This window comes from Hyperolius riggenbachi, chromosome 3 (genome assembly GCF_040937935.1).
Source record: "Hyperolius riggenbachi isolate aHypRig1 chromosome 3, aHypRig1.pri, whole genome shotgun sequence".
Classification (NCBI taxonomy): domain Eukaryota; kingdom Metazoa; phylum Chordata; class Amphibia; order Anura; family Hyperoliidae; genus Hyperolius; species Hyperolius riggenbachi.
In genome coordinates, this window is record NC_090648.1 from 167,877,466 (window position 1) to 167,898,656 (window position 21,191).

The following is a 21,191-nucleotide window of genomic DNA, read 5'->3' on the forward strand; positions in this document are numbered from 1 at the left end:
TTCACAGTCAATTGCAGTGCGCCAGAGGTATTAAGCACAAGGGCTGCAGCACGTTACCGCAAGCATCGCCTTTTAAGGCACTGTGCTTGGGGTAATAAAAGTATATGGGCGATGCAGCAAGTGTAAACACCGGAGTTTGGTGGGGCGTGCATGTGCAGACCACCAGGAATCCCTGTGACGTACTTCCTATCCATGGGTATGTCACTGTATGGGGGCGGGCATAGGACCCTGCCACTGCACTGTGGGGAAAGGTAATGTGAAGGGTTTTTGCCATGTGGTGATCGTGTGACAGGCTCCCCTGCCGCACGATCACCGCACCGTTATAGTGTAAAACTGGTCTTAGTGGTGTAGGGTTCATACAGAGAAAACAACAGTACAAGGGAGATTTTTTTTAAATAGGTTTATTTACAAATCACCAAATTTAAATAAAATAATTTATACATTAAAACTATCCCTGATTAAATTCTAAAGTAGTAACCGTCTTCAAAAGTTCAAAAACTCTCTACAAAGCAACTATTTAGATAAAACAAAAATCAAAGTATCACTACTAATTATGTCAAATTAGTATACATAATAAATCTCATAATCCATATTAAATACAGTACCATTTACAAAAATACACACACTCACTACAAATAAAAATAGCAGTCTCTTAATAAGGCACTTCTGAAGGAATCACACACTAATGGTCTATAGAGTTTATATCAAACTGTAGCAGTACATGAAATACAGCTGTAAAACCCCTTGGTAGAAAATGTTTAAACATATTTACAGTACAGTGTTTCAATGATTAATACTGGAGTCTTTAGGAAATTGATATCCTCATTTGAGTGGAGCTCCTCAGTGCAGGAATAGAGCATGAGCCTGTACAGCCCTATGGCAATAACAGTGGTAGCTTATTCTGGCTTTGCTGTGCATAGAAACTTCATACCAAAATGTTCAGCTCTCAAATAGAAAAGCAACAGTAGGTTATTTTCTTTGTGTTCAGAAAAATGTGCAATAATGGAAGTGCTGCCTGATGATTCAGCTATGCAGAGCATCACTTGGTCCAAGAGACTAGCAAATGTGTGCCCTATTGTATATAAGTACAGGGTGGGGAGGATGTGTAAGTGGTGCACAGCTGAGTGGTGAATGGCTGGAGAGGGTGGGAGGCACGCAGTGTTTCTAGGAAGAGGAGGTGCTCAGGTGCAGGAGTACCACTCTGCCAGAGTAATGTAGCCCACTCTGTCTAATAGGCCTCCTTATGTACTGTACTTATGTACAGCTGGATATTCCTCAGCTCCATACATAATAGTCTGATAGATATAGGCAGATGAGGAGAGTCCCAGCTCATATTGCTCATGGCAAGGAACTGAGAAAAATTACAGTATTCAAAATGCAGCAATACAAATCTTGAATATTTTTTCTCCATTCCTGGCTATTTTATACTGTATGTTGTAAAAGTTGTTACCAGCAGACATACCATATTTTTCGGACTATAAGACGCACCTGACCATAAGACGCACCTAGGTTTTAGAGGCCAAAAACCAGGGAAAAAATGTATACTAAACCTGGTGCATCCATGGTGCAGGGGCATCTTGTGGATTATGCCCCCTTTTACCTCTTGTGTCTCCGTGTCCTCCTCTGTCCCCCTTATGTCCTCCTGTGTCCCCCATGTGTTTGCCTATGTCCTCCTTGTGTCCTCCTCTATGCCCCTTTGTGTCCCCCCGTATCCTCTGTTTCTCCTCCTCTTCATGGGCACAGTACAGGGAGTCCCGACATTGCGGCAGGTTTGTGGTTTGTATTGGCAGGTGTTCACAAGTCAGGAACTCCCTGCATTTGGACTATAAGATGCAGCACTTTTGTGATTTAAACAAATCGCTGGCAATCCCTCAGTGTGAACACTGCCATACACATTACATTGCAGTAGAGTTTTTCAAACGCTAGCGATTGCCAGTGATTGAAAAAGCTCCTAAAATCGCTAGCAAAATTCTTCAGTGTGAATAAGGCCTTAATCTGCATTCAATATTACCTGACCATTGTGCCGCGGAAGATGCATGTATTCACTTGTGCATGTGACCCTACACTGGCTTCTGTTTGTAGCAAGGAAGGGCACTATAAAAGAGATTGTTAATGAAGTAAAATCTCTTACTGTTCCTGCAAAACCTCCCCTGAAAAAATATTTTACATTTTTTTTTACATTTATTTTTAAAAGTGTAGAAGTGCTACTGGTTGCTATTCATTTACCCTCAGTAATGTTACAAAATAAGAGAGAATATTTAATTAGCTGGACACTGATAGGACAATTCTGTTTCTTATTTCAAGCTGCAGAATGCCATATCTGAAACAACAGTTCACTTGTACACTGTGCTTCTGAATGATAATGGGAATGTTAATGAGCAGCTGTGCAGCATTAGGCCATGGATGAATTCATATCCACAATAGCCTCTACTCAAAACTATCTATGTAGTGTAAAATGCATAAAAGAAATAGCTTAGGACTGGCAGTTCTGTCATATGGAATTACTTGCGGCTGTCTGTGATCGGGAGCTAAACAGGGAGGCAAGCAGGACACCATACCCAAATATTAAAAGCTACGTGCCAACACATTCCCCCTTCATTTCCTTGGCACTCTTGCAGAACCTGATCCCAGAGCAGCGAGTTTACACACTGCAGTAATAGCCTCCCCCAACCTCTATATGGTATGCTCCCTTCCTCGATCGCCAATGCAGGCAGAGGCTTGCATTGCAGGAATGAGTGCCGAAGCATGGCTTTGCTAATTAAGGGGATCTAAACAGCTTTTTTCCCTGTGGTTTGTCCTGGTTTCTAATAGCCATAGGAGCTGCCATTCCCCCTCCCCTTTGCCCTTATTTATCCAGGGGAAGATGTGAATGTAATCAAGTGGGACTTCTATAAACTGTTTGAAGTACAATGTCCTATCTACCCATCCCCCTGCTGATGAAAGGTTTTGCTTGCTACTGCTAATTACAGTAGTCCTTATCTGCCTGCTCTTTCTGTAAACTGCAGGCCGCAGACGTAGGGCAATATAAGCCTCCAACAAACATTTAAATGTAAAATGTGTTTTTTTAGTAATGAGCCACATTGTTAGCATGCATTTTAATATGCTGTTGAGATGCTCTGGAGGCTAAAAATATTGCTGAGTTCAATTTTAAAGCTCAGTATCTGCATAGGGAGATGCTTAGGATTGGAGGCTCCCGGTAAGATATGGCCTGGTCTATTCTGGAATTTACAAGAGGTATTTCTGAGCAGTTGCGCAGCCAAGCGCATGTCTTGGTAAGAAATACCCATATCCTTTAATGGGACAGTCCACACTGACTGACAGGGGTGGTAGTATCTGCATGGCTACATATTAAAAACCTATAGGCAGCTTTTGACTGGTATGTACAGTTTAGCAGCTTAAATATGACAAAAAGATTATATTATTAACAGAGCTTTCTAAAATCCACTTCCTCCAAGCATGATGTGGTCTTCTTACCCACTTGCTGAATACAGGAATGTGGTTAATAAGTAGACCGAAGCTAGTGACATTGTGTCCATGACGCCATTGACTGCCCTACACAGTTCAAGATTCACCCTTAATTTACTATGTACCTAGATCAATTTCACCCGTAGCAATTAGCAGCATTGGGAAATCAGATTAAGTGGTCATTGCTTGACTAGTTAACCTGATCTTTAAGTTTTAATATAGGCTGTGCTACTGTAATAATACCCAGGACTGAAGATACCAGGCCACATACACCAAGGAGGCCCTGATTGGTTTTGTAAACTCCTAAACTATCGAGAGGACTAATGAGATCAAAAAGATTCTTGATTGTGTCGAGTAGAACTGGCGGGTTGTTCCTAAAACTCAGGCAGAGGAGCATTAGGAAATTCTCAAGGCTTCTCAGCAAAGACGTTCTGCCATTCTTACATTGGCCATTAACTTCCATCCGTTTCCTCTCTTTCTCCATGCACCTTCTTATTATATAGAGATCCCTGGCTATATGAAAAAGGAGTGAATAGAAGTAGCAGTAGGTAGCTCGAAGCCGCCATTTCTTCTTGCTCTTCCCAGACACCAGCTCCACACTGACAGCCCAGAGGACAGTGTCACACGTGAAGTACAGAACTCGGTTCAGGTTGGCAGCTGTCAAGCAGTAGCACAAAATGGGATCTGTGAGCTTCACAGCAGATTTCAAAGCTTCAATGGAATGCACAAAGTTGCCCAGTCGGAATACTGAAAGACAATAAATGCGGTTAATTATTTACTTCACTGCCTGCACTGTGGCAAAGGTAATGCACAATGTAAACAAGTTCAAGGACAAAGTCACATCATTTTACACAATACATCCCAAGGGATCGGCACCACTTTGATGTAATAAAAGAGCTTGTTTTGATACTATCTTTGGAGTGGTGCCGATCTCTTGGGATGTATTGACTGCTGCTGGTCTCTTTGGGCACTGAGACTTGGATCGAGGCACACCGATTGTTCTTGTATGGTGCTCCTCCTAAACCTTTTGTTACATCATTTTACACAGACTTCATAGTAGAAATGTGGATTATTCAACCAAAATATGCACTTAGATGACTAAAAAAACTTTTATTATTAAAAACAAACATACAGTAGAATCCCTTTATAGTACGCTCCATGGGACCAGGAAAAGTAGTTTACTATATCAGAAGTTTACTACATCAGAATTGGTTATACTTTGTATATTTATACAGACACATTTGCTGGGACCTGAGGACTGAGTTTACTATATGGAGATTCTACTGTACATACAATTCTAAGGACAGATTTCATGGATAAGTGAACCTTTAAAACAAACTGCATTGTGTGTAGCTCCCCTGACATGACTGATTGAAAAAGACACAGAAAACAATGTAATTGCACAAAGAACACTTCTACAGAGACTTTTGCTAGGTACACTATGAGATTTTCTGTCAGATCGATTATTTCCAACATGTCAGATCTGATTTCCGATCATTTTCCGAACAATTTATGACAGTTTTCTATTCACTCCTATCAGAAATCGACCGGAAATCAGATTGGACATGTTGGAAATAATCGATCTGACAATAAATCTGACAGAAAATCCCATAGTATGTACCTAGCATTTAACTAACCTCATACCAATTGATCTTTGTCAACCAATTGTGAGCATGTATTAAGAAGCCTGTATATATAAAAAAAAATACAAAAGGCATACTGGAGGGTGCCTCACAGCTTAAAGTAACTATGACACTTGAATTTAAAAGTGCACTTTAGTATGTAAATGCCTATGGTGCTAGGTTTTAAAGCCATATCCAGACTTTGCAGGGCCAGGTATGCTTGTGGGCTTCATACACCGTGCTGCCTCCTAAATGGCATCCTTGGAATGAAGAGCATGGAAACTGGGATCACATGACCAATTTGATTAGCAATGCATATAAGTAAATGGCTATTTTAATAGAATGGAAATGTATTGCAATAAATCAGGAGGCCATCAAGGTACTTAAAGGATACATGAGGCAACCTAAGAAAGAAAAGTTTTACTCACCTGGGGCTTCTTCCAGCTCCAAGTATCTGTGAATTGCGCAAATGGAGAGTGTTCACAACAACAGTAGTGCGATCACAAGAGGTGGACATGCGCAGAAGACCACGACCCAATTACAGGTCACGATCTTACTGAGGGGACAGTGGTGGCCTGAAGAACAGCGGAACTTTGGCATAGGACCTGATAGACTTCTATGGGCTGGAAGAAGATTCAAGCGAGTAAAACTTTTCCTTCTTAGGTCGCCTCATATATCCTTAAAAGATAATTTTCTTACCTGCCTGTAGCCTTAAATGCAAACCTTTGTCAAAAGTGTGCTTATTAAGCTTAATACGTATACTATTGTGTGATAGCAAGCATTTTCCTGATGTATGACTGCTATGCACAATGAGCACAAATGCCTCCAGCAGATGAGGCCCTGGGGTAGAGTTTTAACAAGCAAAAGTGTGCCCATCTAGGCATGAATGGACTACAAATAATAATAATAATGATAATTAAAAAAACAACAACTTTGGGCCTGTAGTGAGGGAAGGGTCAGATACTGCAAGTGTGAGAGAGAAGAATGTGATGGTGGTGTAACAGTGAAAAAGTATAGTTCTAATGCTGCTTGCAGGGTTATCTTGATTGTACAATCTTACCAAATCTATGCAGTAGAAGGGTAAACCGAGTAAAGGATCCATACACTGGTCGATGTGACCATCAGATAGATCCCTCTCAGATCATTATCTGATTAAATGCCTCCCTAGACTGTACACCGATTTCCAATAGATTCCGGCATGAAATCTATTGGAAATCTGTGTGCACTGCCTGCCTAGTCCCCCAGGTCTTGACTTCTAGGCATTTCCATAGTGACACAGATGCCTCAAGAGAGAAGTGACAGGAAGGAGCGCCCTGCAGTGGAGAGAGTGCGCTTGCTGGCACATTAGGGACACAGTGTTGGCTACTGTTGATACATTAGCAACATAGTGGTGGTTGCTGCTGGCACATGAGTGACACAGCAATGGCTGCCGCAGGCACATGAGGGACACAGTGGTGGCTGCTGCTCTCTTAGTGGCACAGTGATGGCTGCCCCCTCCCTCACCATATCACTGGCTCTGTTTTGCCTTCCCCTTCGCTCCTCCTCCTCTTCAATCAGGACTCCTTGTAGCCAAGTTCAAAAGTGCTATAGTAATTGCTAAAGGAAAGGGCTACAAAGAAATGGCCACCGGAGAAAAATATGTGTGCATACGGACACCGGCGTCCATTTTTTTGTAGTCATATTGTAATGACTAAGACTGCTGCAGCAACGGCCTGCGGGCCACATGCAATTAATAAGAGGCAAAAGCTTTGTGGGCCACCTGAAAAGGCTCAGTGGGCAGCTTTTGGCCTAAGGACTGGACTTTGGACATGCTTGCATTAGGTAGTGCCTCATATTACATAGAAATGGTAATATTGTACAATCAAGAATTTTTTACTAAAGGGCATCTATAATTTTACTTTTCTCTAGCCTAAGAGCCATGCGCACAGAGACACTAAAGCATGCAGGTTAGAAAACACAAATGAAACTGACAGGAGGGATATGGCACTGTGTAAAGAGAATACACTAGGCAGAGATTTCCCATATTTAAATACAGGCCTGACAAATGATCTTGTCTACATTCATATTTAAAAGCACAATAAACATAGACAAAGGGAAAGTAATTGCAGGCTTGGTAATAATTGTTGACTATGACTACAGCAGGGAAAAGGCTACAGTCAGGTCAGGTACTTACATTTACGCCCAGAACTCATGTTAGATTCCACCCGTTTGAGCTTCATTACCACTTTCTCTCTGCCAGCTTTATTCTCTAACATATAACTAAGCAACATGCATGCATACTGAGTAGCTCTGAAATGGAAAAACAAAATGGGTGTGATGGTTTTCATGAAATAAACGAAGCAGATAACCTAATTTAAGCAGTTAACTTGTTTCATATACAATACTTCTAAACACTACATTTATGGTGTGTATACATGCTAGTCTATACTGCTGAGACTCGTGTATGTACAGCTGTCCTGAGGCATCACTGAAAGATCCAGCATGCGGGATTGGCTCAGCTGAGCACACTTTTCCCCTGCCTACCCTGCTCGCTGGATTCTGAAATCCATTATCCCCCCCCCCCCTCCCATAGCAGGAGAACGTGTCAGTAGCCTGTATGCTAGTGATGCCTCTTTACAGCATTTAGCTCCAAACTGTTGCCCAAGGGGTAGAGTCCTGATACCTGCGACAGTAACTGTGCCTTTGTAATCACCCGTACCTACTGCAAAAACATCATCTGTACAAGTCATTACAAGACCAGTGTTCTCCCCAGAATTTTTTTCCAGCCGGGTGGCATAAAAAAGTAGCCGGGTGGTATGAACAGGGGCGTAGCAATAGGGGGTGCAGAGGTAGCGACCGCATCGGGGCCCTTGGGCCAGAGGGGCCCCGAAGGGCCCTCCCTTAACTACAGAATTAGCTCTCTATTGGTCCTATGCTCATAATAATGACTTCTGTAGATACTTTGAATAGTGGTAATCATTAACAAACTGTTCCCCATCCCCTTCTTGCACCTCTGACACTGTAGTTGCCATTGGCAGATTTTGGTGCGCCGTATAAATTGTTATGTATAGAGTGCTTGGGGGGCCCCATTGTAAAACTTGCATCGGGGCCCACAGCTCCTTAGCTGCGCCACTGGGTATGAAGAAGTAGCCGGGTGGGGCGAGATGAGAGAATACAGGGCTGGTGCTTCTCTGCACAACTCTGCTAACAGCAGAGGAGGAAGTAAGCTGATGACAGCTGGGTGCTCACCAAAACTAGCCGGGTGGAGCACCCGGCTAAAAGGACCTGGGGAGAACACTGAAGACATTACTAAAGCAAGTGACTTTGCTGAAAACGTTGTACCTGAAAAGTCGATCTCTTCCTTGGCTTTGGTTTGTGAACTTCACAAATGCGTCCATAGTTACTTGTTTTGTTAGACACGCTCTTCCCCTAAAAAAGTACAACCATCTGTAAGGAGTAAAAAGGAAAAAACTAACAAAAGGAAAAACTAAACAACAGAAGCCTTGAAATTTAAACTTAAAAAAAGCATTCCCCTAATTTCAGCTCTATACATTGCAAGGACTTAGGTGAACGTTATTTCTGCATGCTAAGGCTAAGTTCACACTATGGACTCTATCCTATTGTGTCCTAAACAATATGACCCAATGATATGATCCACATAGCACCATGCAGGGTGTTAAAAATCTTGCTTGGGCTACAACCTATCCTATTCCCTTTTTCATGCTCTAGGGCAGTGCTGTCCAACTTCATGGGCATGGAGGGCCATTTTTTTTTCAGACCCCATGGTGGAGGGCCGAAGGTTCTTGATAGAGCCCCCCTCCCCCCCCCCCCCCGGAAAAAATGCAATTAAAGGATAATTAGATTGGCAGCACTTTTCACAAAATGCAATTTAAAATAATGGTGAAGTTACGCGCGCCAGAAAACATGAGGGGTCGATTGAGCGGCGCGCGTAGCGCGCCGCGCCGAGAAATGGGTCTGGCCATGGACCAGAATGCAGGTGTGGCCACGGGTGGAGACAAATTTACATGAACTTAGCAATGTGGGACATTAGATTAGGACAGTGGTGGTGAACCTTTTGGAGGCCGAGTGTCCAAACTGCAACCCAAAAGTCACTTATCGCAAAGTGGCAACAGCAATTTAAACTACATACAAACGTTTTAACTCATACATGAACATTATGGAAAATCCAAGTTGAAAATAAACTGTGAAGATAAACAATTTCATCCATCCTACTCCTGAAAAATGTGGGGTTTTTTTTAGAACCTCCCAGTTTTATTTTCCGTTTTAAAAAGCTAAAAAAGTAGGTTTAATGCTATTGTCTCATGATGACGATTCAGCTTTTCCATAGTCTCACAGTTCGCAATCATGTGACCCCCAACAAGACAAATTCAGCAATCATGAGGCCCCCAACAAGACAAATTTAGCAATCATGAGGCCCCCAACAAGACACATTCAGCAATCTAGAGGCCCCCAACAAGACAAATTCAGCAATCGTGATGCCCCCAACAAATCATGAGGCCCCCAACAAGACAAATTCAGCAATCATGAGGCCCCCAACACGACAAATTCAGCAGTCATGAGGCACATAAATAGACAGCATTTCACATAAATAAGCAGAATGCCCCTTTAATATGGTAGACACCTCTCACCTGGCTTCTAAATTCTCCTCTACTGGCTGCTGTGCCTGGCAATTGTGTTTTGGGCCGGATTGGGGATGATGTGTGGGCTGAAATGCCAGGTGACAGGTGTCCCCCCAGTTGAGGTAGTGACAGGTGTCCCCCCAGCTAGATAGTGACAGGAGCCCCCCCCCAGGCTAGATAGTGACAGGAGCACCCCCCCAGGCTAGATAGTGACAGGAGCACACCCCCAGCTAGATAGTGACAGGTGCCCCCCACTTAGATAGTGACAGGTGCCCCCCCCAGCTAGATAGTGACAGGTGCCCCCCACTTAGATAGTGACAGGTGCCCCCCACTTAGATAGTGACAGGTGCCCCCCACTTAGATAGTGACAGGTGCCCTACCCCCAGCTAGATAGTGACAGGTGCCCCCCACTTAGATAGTGACAGGTGCCCCCCCCCAGCTAGATAGTGACAGGTGCCCCCCACTTAGATAGTGACAGGTGCCCCCCACTTAGATAGTGACAGGTGCCCCCCACTTAGATAGTGACAGGTGCCCCCCCCCAGCTAGATAGTGACAGGTGCCCCCCACTTAGATAGTGACAGGTGCCCCCCACTTAGATAGTGACAGGTGCCCCCCCCAGCTAGATAGTGACAGGTGCCCCCCACTTAGATAGTGACAGGTGCCCCCCACTTAGATAGTGACAGGTGCCCCCCACTTAGATAGTGACAGGTGCCCCCCCCCCAGCTAGATAGTGACAGGTGCCTCCCCCAGTTAGATAGTGTCAGGAGCCCCCCCAGCTAGTGACAGGTGCCCCCACCAGTAACGAGCCCGTTACCTCGGTGTCCCCGCTGGCCTCTCCGGTGTCCCCGCTGGCCTCTCCGGTGTCCCCGCTGACGATGCTGCTGCTGCCTCACAGATCAGACCTCACAGATCGCGGCAAGCAGAGCGCGCGCATGACACCCGCGCGGCAGAACGTCACATGCGGAAGTGACTAATGATTCACTTCCGCATGTGACGTACTCCGTGCAGGTACCATGCGCCCTCTGTTTACCTCAGTCGCCGCGATCTGTGAGGTCTGATCTGTGAGGCAGCGGCAGCGGGGGGACATAGGAGAGGCCAGCGGGGACACAGGAGGCCACAATACGAGGGAGCAGGCATGGCGCCAATAGCGCAAGCCATGCCTGCATCCCAGGGACACGAGCGGGCCGCAGCAGGTAGCCTGGCGGGCCGGATGCGGCCCGCGGGCCGCCAGTTGGACAGCACTGCTCTAGGGGAAGCAATGCTTTTCGTCAAACATTTAGTTGTTTGTTAAAACAGAAGTGCCAGAGTAGAATAAAATGAATTAAACCCAATTTAAAAAGGGAAGTAGTGGTGAACTTACCTCCCCGAATAGACAATAGAAGTTGAAAAATTATTTCATTGAAAAAACTCCAAACAATGCAACATGTTTCACGGGCATTCACCCGCTTCATCAGACAATAAATGGGAGTAACTGGGAGAATCAAAAAGACAGGCTAAGACTTAGACAGAGCGGGCACTGAGAGAGACCCAGAGGGGGCACAGAGAGAGAGGGGCAGACCGGGCACAGAGAGAGACAAAGAGCAGACAGAGAGAGAGAGACACAGAGACAAAAGGGGGCAAGAGAGAGACCCAGAGGGGGCACAGAGAGAGAGAGGAGCAGACCGGGCACAGAGAGAGACACAGAGCGGACAGAGAGAGAGAGACAAAAGGGGGCAAGAGAGAGACCCAGAGGGGGCACTGAGAGAGACAGGGGGACAGAGAGGCAAAGAGGGGGAACAAAGCTGGATTTGAAGGAAATTGTGAAGTGAATAGAAATTGTGATTTCAGACAGAAATCGCTCAAATTCAATTTTTTCCTAAAATCGTTCAGGCCTACTTCCTACCTCAGCCCTGACCTGCACCACAGCTATTAACCAGCCTGGCATTCTATTAAGATCGCCAGGCTGGCGACCGGACGGTTTTTTTTTTAATAAAAAAAAAACTATTGCATGCAGCCAACTGAAAGTTGGCTGCATGAAAGCCCACTAGAGGGTGCTCCGAATGCGTACTTCTGATCGCCTCCGGCGATTAGAAGTAACAAGAAAGGCCGCGATGAGCGGCCCTTCTTGTTATGCTTTCCTCATCGCCATGGCGACGAGCGGAGTGACGTCATGGATGTCAGCCGACGTTCTGACGTCAGCCGCCTCCGATCCAGCCCTTAGCGCTGGCCGGAACTGTTTGGTCCGGCTGCGCTGGGCTCGGGCGGCTGGGGGACCCTCTTTCGCCGCTGCATGCGGCGGATCGCCGTGCTGCGGTGGCGATCAGGTAGCACACGTGGCTGGCAAAGTGCCGGCTGCGTGTGCTCCTTTTTATTTCAATAAAATCGGCCCAGCAGGGCCTGAGCGGCAGCCTCCGGCGGTAATGGACGAGCTGAGCTCGTCCACTCGTCCATACCGCCCAGCAGGTTAAGTGACACTTACCGAGCAGGGCTTAGTGAATTGAAGCATGTTTGTTTGGAAAATTACCAAACTTCTGCCTCATGCGGAAATTCTTTAGTGAATTTGGGGAAAAAAAACTGTAAAATACCAAATGCAGTGTTTTACTGACCTAAATGATTTTACCAAACTGCCTTTAGTGAATTGAGGCCAATGTGTTTTGAAAAGGGACTGTGAGTAAATTTTGTGTGTTCTAGAAAGCCCATTACCCACCGCAGTCCCGGGCGGCTGATGGTAGATACTTTCATTGAAGGTGAAGACACTGGGAATGATTTACAAAACTTTTTCTCCTATTTTCATCTGTTTTCACCTTATCTATGTTGAATTTTTAAGCTCCCGAAGCGCAAAAATATAATAAAATTAATATAAGAAAAGTATTATTGAAATTAAGTTAATCGATTCAGGAACAATTTACTTTAAGTGATTATTTTGTTTGTAAACGGTAATAAGGTTACTTTATCAACCACTTTACCCCCGCCCGTACGGATTTCTCCGTCCCTTTTTCCATTCTTTAACCCCCAGGGACGGAGAAATCCGTACTTTGCGCACTCCCGCCGCTGCCCGCGCTCCCGCTCGTAAACACGCCGCCCGCCGCTAGTAAACACGCCGCCGCCCGCTCACCCAGAGATCAACGAACGGGAAAATCCATTCCCGTTCGTTGATCTAAGCCCCGCAATGATCCGCTGCCGCTCGCCTGAGCAGCGCGATCATTGTGAGCAATAACAAACTCCCAGCCTCTTTCTACTTCCTGCAAGCGTCCGGAAGGATGCTTGCAGGTCGCATGAAACAAAAAGTTACTGTTGCCATCTTGTGGCCAAATAGTAAAACTACACCCTAAGCATTTTTTAGACACAAATAAACTAGTTTTACACAAAAAATTAACTCCTTACCTCCCACACTCCCCAATTTTTATTTTTTTTTGTAATTAAAAAAAAATAAAAAATTTACAAATTTACATTTAAAAAAAATACATAAATAGTTACCTTAGGGACTAAACTTTTTAAATATTTATGTCAAGAGGGTATAACACTGTTACTTTATAAACTATGGGCTTGTAATTAGGGATGGACGCAAAACTGAAAAAAATGCACCTTTATTTCCAATTAAAATATTGGCGGCAAACATTGTGATAGGGACATAATTTAAACGGTTTTATAACCGGGATAAATAGGCATATACATTTAATGGGTTTTAATTACAGTAGCATGCATTATTTAAAAACTATAAAGGCCGAAAACTGAAAAATAATACATTTTTTCCCACATATTTTCCCATTAAAACACATTTAGAATAAAATTATTCTTGGCAAAATGTCCCACCTAAAGAAAGCCTAATTGGTGGCGAAAAAAAACAAGATATCGTTCATTTCATTGGGATAAGTAATGATAAAATTATAGACGAATGAATGGAAGGAGCGCTGAAAGGTGAAAATTGCTCTGGTGGTCAGGGGGTAAAACCCCTCAGTTGGGAAGTGGTTAATTAGGTGATAAGTCATTTATGAGAAGTTTCGTGAACTGACACTATTGTGATTTCAAATAAATTCTGTACATCGAGCCAGCAAGATTTTTTGTTTAGTTGCATCAAATCGTCAGATGAAAGATATAATTGTATGGCCTCCACACCGAAGGTGGGGGGAATATTTGTATATAGGGCGGTGACATCGCATGATAGCTAAGCATAATCTGACTGCCAGGGTGTGTCTTTGAGGAGGTTAATCACGTGTTGGGAGCAGGCTTGCTCTTCACGAGTAAATCACGAGTAACCACGGTGGTTACTCGTGTTTCAAATGAGTTGTAATTGCCACAGCTGAGCGGCTAGATGCGGCGGGGCTAATTACCTTTAATGCCCCGGGTGCCCTGTGTTTTAAAGGTCTTGCAAGCGACCTATTAGTCGCGTTGCAAGCCTCTCTATGGCGCACTTCCTCCCTCAAGCCGGAAGGAGGAAGTGCGTCATAGCGAGGCTTGCAACGCGACTAACCGTGGCTACTCGTGAACAGCAAGCCTGGTTGGGAGTCTATTAGGAATAAATCCAATTTCTGTACATTTCGTTGTACGTGTTGATCAAGGAATCGGGAGAGATTGCTGGTGACTTAATAGATACGCAATATAATGGGTCAACCGGGTGGTTTATCTATGTTTTGTGTATTTTTGGTAGGTAGTAAAAAAATAATAATAATAATGGTGTTTTGGGATGATGATTTAGGCTACTTACACACCAAGACGTTGCCTTTTAGGGGACGTTATGGTCGCATAACGTGCCCCTAACGCAACGTATGGTGGTGTTGAAGTTGGACGTCAGATTGAACTGCGTTATGCAGCTCTCAAAGCAGCCGCTTCAGGTTAGTGACAGGAAGTCCGGATCTTTTTAAGGATTCGGATCATTTGAATCGGATCATTGAAAAGATCCGGATCTTTGAACAGAATCATTTAAATCATTTTACTAGGGAAGCAGACTGGGGGTGAAATGACTAGCAGGACAGGACTTTCCCTGCACTGTACATTCTGTATGTTACTGTTTCTTCCAGACAGACATCCACTGTGTACCGAATCTTTCATTGTGATAATCCGGATGATTAGACTCACAAAAAAGATCCGGATCAAATGAACGATTCGTTCATGATCCGGACAACACTACAGTCCTACCACCAGTCTCTGCAGTGCAGTGAATATTAATTAGCCATGTGGCTGGCCGCGGAGGAGGAGGGGAGACCTCCTCCTCCAACATTACTGAGCATGTGCAAGCAGTCTAACGCTGCTTAGCCCAGTATACGTACAGCATGCAGCACTTTGTTTAAGCGTGCTGTGTTACTATGTAAAACAATGTGTGCACTGTGAACAGCACAATTGATTTTACAGTGCTGTGAGTTAGGCTGCGTTACTGGCTGCTGTAACAAGGGACTTTAACATCCCACTGTGAAACCAGCCTAATAATAAAGGATTTTTTATTCCTAGTGATTATGCCCTCCATGTAGGCCTGGCTAACAAAGGAATTTAGTTCTTCATTAAATATTGGTTTGCGAGCATAATTCATTCGAGAAACATGTTTGTAATCCAAAGCACTCAAAGTACCGTATTTTCTGGACCATAAGATGCACCTAGGTTTAGAGGACAAAAACCAAGGGAAAAATAAAATATACTAAACCTGGTTCGTCCATGGTGCAGGGGCATCTTATGGACCTTCCCTCCCCGAATTATTATGCCCCCCTTTATGTCTTTCTTGTACTTCTTGTGTCCCCCTGTGTTCACCTATGTCCCTCTGTGTCCTCTGTCCCCCTTGTGTCCTCACCCCCGTGTCCACTGGTGTCTCCATGTCCTCTGTCCACCTGTGTTCTCTGTCCTGGTGTCCGATGCCCTGTGCTCTGTCCCCCTTCCTCTGTCCCCCTTGTTTCCTCCAGTGTTTTCTATCCCCATTGTCCCAGTGTTTGCTATCCCTGTGTCCCAGTGTCTGCATGCCCCCCAGTGCCCCAGTGTCTGCCTGTTTCCCTATGTCCCAGTATCTGCGTGTCTGAATGTACTCGATTTTCTCAGAGTCTGCGTGTCCTGGTCTGTGTGTCTGGTGTAAACACCTACACTACTTCAGCAGCAGGCTGTCCTCGGTTTCCCAAAATACATACCTGTCTTGCAGCTTTGATCATTGCGATGTACTCTGTGTCCCCAGTGTGTTTGCGTGTCCACAGTGTCACATACGAGCAGTTGCCACATATTTAGCAGGCTGTGCGCAGCGTGATTGGCGGTTGAGGCCAGCACTCCCGCTGGATTGGTGGATTTCTCTGCAAAGATGTCCAGGACTTCCTGATTGATACAAGCTACAGCGGTACCAGCAGACAGCGCGATGATCAAAGCTGCGAGACAGGTATGTATTTGGGAAACCGGGGACAGCCTGCTGAATATGTGGCAACTGCTCGTATGTGACACTGGGGACACGCAAACACACTGGGGACACAGAGTACATCGCAAACACGCAGACACTGCTAACACACAGACACGGAGAAATGCAGACATTGGGAGGGATATGCAGACATAGTAGACACAGGGATAGAGTTACAGGTGCAGGTCCAAATATGTAGCATTCGGACTATAAGACGCACTGACTTCCCCCCCCCCCCCCCCATTTTTGGGGGAGAAAAAGTGTGTCTTATAGTCCAAAAAATACAGTAAATGTCAAAGTAAATTTCCCCATAAGAATTCATGGAAACCCAGTTGATTCGTTCCACAATCCAAAAACAATAATCGTAAAATAGTATAAAATACTACCGCATTCTGGAAGCTGCAAAAAATAAATTTTACATTTCTTTTTTGCAGCTTCCAGGATGCGGTTGACAGATGAGTGGTTAGGGAGGGGACCGTGTGGGAGATCTGCCTGCACGGGGCATCCCTGCAAACGATGTAATCTACGATTATGTCCAACGAAGCCTCCCACCTGAATGCTACCTAATTTATGCTATTCCTGCTAGATTTGGTACGGCAGTCAAAGGGTGTAAAACAGTACACCTAATTGGCTGACTGGCGACTGCTGACCCAAAAAAAGTAGCAATCGTGTGTGTTGCAGTTAGCATTCAGTTCAGAGGCAGTGGGGGTGAATTCCCTGGTGGTGAGAGGTCCAAGGCCCACAAGCACTTCCCTCTAGGTATTGCATGGTGGTTTGGGGGCCCCGGCCAGTGAGAGCCCGGGGCCCCTGGCTGTCGTGCAAACCAGTGTTTGTGATTTTAAACCACCACTGCACATCGCTACGAGCTTCTCACTTGCCGGTATAACTGGCCCCATCCCGCAACGCACCCCTGGTCCTGTCGCTACCTGCTTCCCAACACCAGCACCTTTGCAAACATCTGCCATGCCCCCCGCCAGCACTACATTGCTTTGTAGTACAGGCAGCCCTGGCTAAGCATCTCTGAAACTCCCACTGGGACACTATTTAGTCCATGGTCTGGAATAATGACAATACTCTCCGAGGTGGATTCTTATTTGTCTAGAGCATAGACAAATGGGGGACCCCCCGAATGTGCTAAGAAGATGCTGTTACCAGGACTCCAGTGTTCTATATAAGAAGCTGCAGCAAAGGAGAGCGCGGTCCCAGCTGGCCTAGTTGGTCGGTGCAGAGCGATGGGGAGTTATGGTGCCAGGAGAGCCTGGGATGTAATGGGCAGACGTTGGGTAAGTGTCGGCAGGTAACAGTGATGGAAGCAACAGATCTTTTGGTAAAGCAAGGCAGCAGTGCCATGGTGCTGAAGAACAGCTCCACAGCTAAAATCTTGCTTGGTACACAGGAGCAATACTCATTATTTGCCTGAGTAGTGCTCTAAAAGTAGTAGCATTCTGGTTAGAAATTATAAAGATAATCAACACGGTGTTAAAAACCAACCTTGTAGCTGAGCTGGGCCTCCTCTTGGGCAGAATTGGGGAAGTGATTACATTCCAATTAAGGCTGGATTTATACTTTTTGTGCCCCTAGGCCAAGTATGCTGTGGCTTTGCTTTCATGTGCAGAAGCACCCCTCCCATTCGATGTGCAACCCCCTCTTCCATGTGTTTCATCCACGTACCGTAGCTTCTCTCTTTCATTAACCACTTAAGCCTATCTGGACGAACATTCTCGTCCAGATAGGGTGAGCGCGATCCTGCCACCAGCCATTAGCCCAGCGATCAATGAATGAGCTCCCATTCATTGATCGAAGTCCCCCGCAGAAAAATCGACAGCCTCTTATCAGAGGCTGCGGTTTTTATAAGTTAAAAAAAGTTTCCTGTCCTCATTCATGTTCCTGGAAGCGTGATCGTACGCGTCCAGGACTTTTTGACTGTGGCCATCTTGTGGCCAAATAGTAAAACTACACGCACATCCATTTTATATTAAATAAATACATTATTTTAAATTAGCTGTTTACCTCCCACACCAAAAATTATCCAAATAAAATTTTTAATTAAAAAAAAAAAAATACAATTAAAAAACAAACAAACAAACAAAAAAACCCATAAATAGTTACCTAAGGGTCTGAACTTTTTAACCACATAACGACCGCGGCGCATCGCTTGTGACTACCTGGCCGGGGATCGCACGCTGGATGCGTGCGCATCCGCCGGCAATAGGCTACGCCCACCCGCGACGTCAACCAGCCGGCCGTTCGTAAGCGCCGGCGGGTTGTTAACCCCTCGATCACCGCATAGTAAGCGTATAATACGCTTTGTAATGTATACAAAGCGTATTATACAGGCTGCCTCCTGCCCTGGTGGTCCCAGTGATCGAGGGACCACCAGGACAGGCTGCAGCCACCCTAGTATGCACCCAAGCACACTGATCCTGCCCTCTGATGGAGTCGGAGGTTTCAATAAACTGAGGAGTCGGATGATTTTTTAAACCAAATCCATAGCCTTTGTAAAAATTAGACTAAGGAGTCAGAGTTGAGGAATCGGAGCAATTTTGAGTACCTGGAGTCGGGGTCGGTGGTTTCATAAACTGAGGAGTCGGATGATTTTTGTACCGACTCCACACCTCTGATCACAAGACCAGAACTAGGTAGCCATGAGCCCCAAGATAACAGAACAAGGTAGCCACGGGTCCCCAGAACTATGTAGTTATGTGCCTCCACATATCAGAGTGAGGTAGCCACCTGCGATTAGAAGAAATATATTGCCATGTGCCCTCCTGCTGCACCAATAATTAAGAGCACTAGTCTACTTTAGAGGACCCAACAGGAATCCCCATAGACAAACAGCGTCAGCAACTTCCATTTGTAAGAAATTAGCAACCCAACAGGACACACCATCCACACCACCAACCAAATAGGTTTAGTAATTAGTGCTTGAAGCCCAGTGACCAAAGACTAGAGGTGAGGGCCCTGGTGTGTGATTCTAGCGTTAGATTTCCCCCCTAGGCGCCCTATTTCTTACAAATTAGTGGTCGGGACCAAATGAAGTGAGGTTGCCAGGTGCAGGAAAAAGGCTGGGTTCACACACATAAAAAGTGTACAGTTCTGTTCTAGTCCTGTCAGTTTTGTATCAGTTTGCTATGGCTAGGTTAAGACATTAAAAGTGTACAGTTCCATTCCTGTCAAGCAAAACTGATAGAAAACTGATCCAAAACTGACAAGACTGGAACAGATTTTATGTGTGAACCAGGGGCTTAGCAATAGCCGTAGCAGCCATAGCAGCTGCTATAGGGCCCTGGAGCATAGGGGGCCCATGTGGTACTGGTGTATTCGCCATTAACTTTCTTGTGTTTCTCCACCCTCTGACTTTGTCTCAGTGCCCATGAATTGTGTGCAGTGTTGATTGCGTGAGAATGTAAATTGCCCAATTAACTCATATCCATAGGGTAGGGGCAGGTCGCATTGCTTAAAGAGACTCCGTAACAAAAATTTAATCCGGTTTTCTTCCATCCTACAAGTTCCAAAATCTATTCTAATGTGCTCTGGCTTACTGCAGCACTTTCTACTATCACTATCTCTGTAATAAATCAACTTATCTCTCTCCTGTCAGACTTGTCGGCCTGTGTCTGGAAGGCTGCCAAGTTCTTCAATGTTGTGGTTCTGTGATGCATCTCCCCCCTCCTGGCCCCTCTATGCACACTGCCTGTGTGTTATTTAAATTAGGGCAGCTTCTCTCTGCTCTCTTATCTTTTACAAGCTGGATAAATCCTCCTCTGAGCTGGCTGGGCTTTCACATACTGAGGAATTACATACAGGCAGAGCTGTCTGCACTCTGCAGGAAGAAACAGCCTGACACTTCAGTGGATGAAAGCTGCAGGGGGAAAGAAACATACAAATGATCTCTTGAGATTCAAAAGGAAGGCTGCTTGTGTATGGATGTATTTTCTATGTGTGGACATACTGTACATCAACCTACTTCCTGTTTTGGTGGCCATTTTGTTTGTTTATAAACAAACTTTTAAAAACTGTTTTAACCACTTTTAATGCGGCGGGGAGCGGTGAAATTGTGACAGAGGGGAATAGGAGATGTCCCCTAACGCACTGGTATGTTTACTTTTGTGTGATTTTAACAATACAGATTCTCTAGTGTCTACATCTGGGGGCACCATGGCAGTTTTGCTATGGGGCCCATAATCTCTAGCTACACCACTGGTGTGAACCCAGCCAAAGTGGACATGTGTATGTGGATTACTGTCGGGCCCCCTAAAGTAGATTAGCATCGACTAAAGTAGCCATGGGCGCTAGTCTAGTTTGGGGGACCAAGCAGAAAGCCTTATAGGCAACAGTTGTCCAATCACAGTACCTTCTTACAGCACAAAAGTTGTGATTTGCAGAATAGTGTGGGCGTAGTTTATTTACTACAACCTATTGGAAACCTGGCAATTCAAGAGGGTCCCGTCCACCCAATCACGTTATCTGAATTTCCCTTTGGTTTCCTGCTTGGTCCCCTAGTACTAGCGCCTAGCTTTGTGCCCATACAAACAGCATTAATGTGCCCCAGGATTGTCAACTCACCCTTTTAATTATTAACAACTTTGAAGTAGGCAGGTTTTGGAGTTACTTTTATATAATCTGAATCTAACTAATCACATGATATGTATCATTTATAAATGTCAATAGGTGAATTGGCAACACTGTTCCCAGCAGACAGGAGTAAGGGGCATGCGCTCTCCATATACCCGAAGTTACTATGAGCGCCCAAGAAAGAAGCTGTCATGGATCCTCAGAGTCAAGTAACCACGCCCCCCTCTTGTTCCCCCCATGCAGAGTATGCAGCGACCGGTGACGTCACTCAACTCACCTGCAACTGCGAAACTCTAGCTTCTGATCAGCGCCAGATCCCCTGATTTCTCCCACCTCGAGCAACCTCGCGGTGTCTCGCCGACATGTTCCAATGACGTCACCGGCCGGTCACGTGAGCCGTAGTACGGCTGCGGGGAGCCATGGAAACCGGAGACGCTGAACGTAGAGGAGAAAGAAGGAACGTGCCGGTAGGACAGGAAAGTTAGCACCGCGATGACCGGTGACCAGACATTGCACCGGCTGCACTGCACTGATCACGCTACGTACACAGGGGGGGAGAGGAGGGAGGGA

At 45.3% G+C, this 21,191-nt stretch overlaps 2 protein-coding genes across 9 annotated transcripts in view; one reads left to right on the top strand and one right to left on the bottom strand.

Annotated features, from left to right (window-relative positions):
- Window positions 1–457: 457 nt before the first annotated feature.
- On the bottom strand, window positions 458–21,152 carry PEX11A (peroxisomal biogenesis factor 11 alpha). Of its 2 annotated transcripts, none has more exons than XM_068275220.1 (4): window positions 20,899–21,152; window positions 8,409–8,495; window positions 7,261–7,376; window positions 458–4,212 (listed from the first exon to the last, which is right to left on the bottom strand). In XM_068275220.1, the coding sequence occupies exons 2-4, from the start codon at window positions 8,462–8,464 to the stop codon at window positions 3,656–3,658; spliced, it is 729 nt and encodes a 242-aa protein (XP_068131321.1). In that variant the 5' UTR covers window positions 8,465–8,495; window positions 20,899–21,152; the 3' UTR covers window positions 458–3,655. The 2 variants fall into 2 exon arrangements, with proteins under 2 accessions (XP_068131321.1, XP_068131320.1); XM_068275219.1 differs by having other exon boundaries at window positions 8,409–8,513; window positions 20,899–21,151.
- The window catches only part of WDR93 (WD repeat domain 93), a 147,941-nt gene continuing 147,656 nt past the window's right edge, over window positions 20,907–21,191 (top strand). For 5 of the 7 annotated variants that reach the window (XR_011030264.1, XR_011030265.1, XM_068275213.1 and 2 more), the window contains exon 1: window positions 21,093–21,163. Coding sequence is in view for 3 of the 7 variants with exons in the window: in XM_068275213.1 (XP_068131314.1) it covers window positions 21,114–21,163 (50 nt within the window). In the remaining 4 variants the exon portion in view is untranslated. The other 2 variants (XM_068275214.1, XM_068275216.1) reach the window with 2 other exon arrangements.

Excerpts from the sequence above, each read along its gene's own strand:
- PEX11A (XM_068275220.1), bottom strand. The coding sequence starts at position 8,464 with ATGGACGCATTTGTGAAGTTCACAAACCAAAGCCAAGGAAGAGATCGA. Across the intron at positions 7,377-8,408 it reads GGAAGAGATCGACTTTTCAG|AGCTACTCAGTATGCATGCA; the intron begins GTACAACGTTTT and ends TTTCCATTTCAG. Across the intron at positions 4,213-7,260 it reads CATGAGTTCTGGGCGTAAAT|TATTCCGACTGGGCAACTTT; the intron begins GTAAGTACCTGA and ends ATTGTCTTTCAG.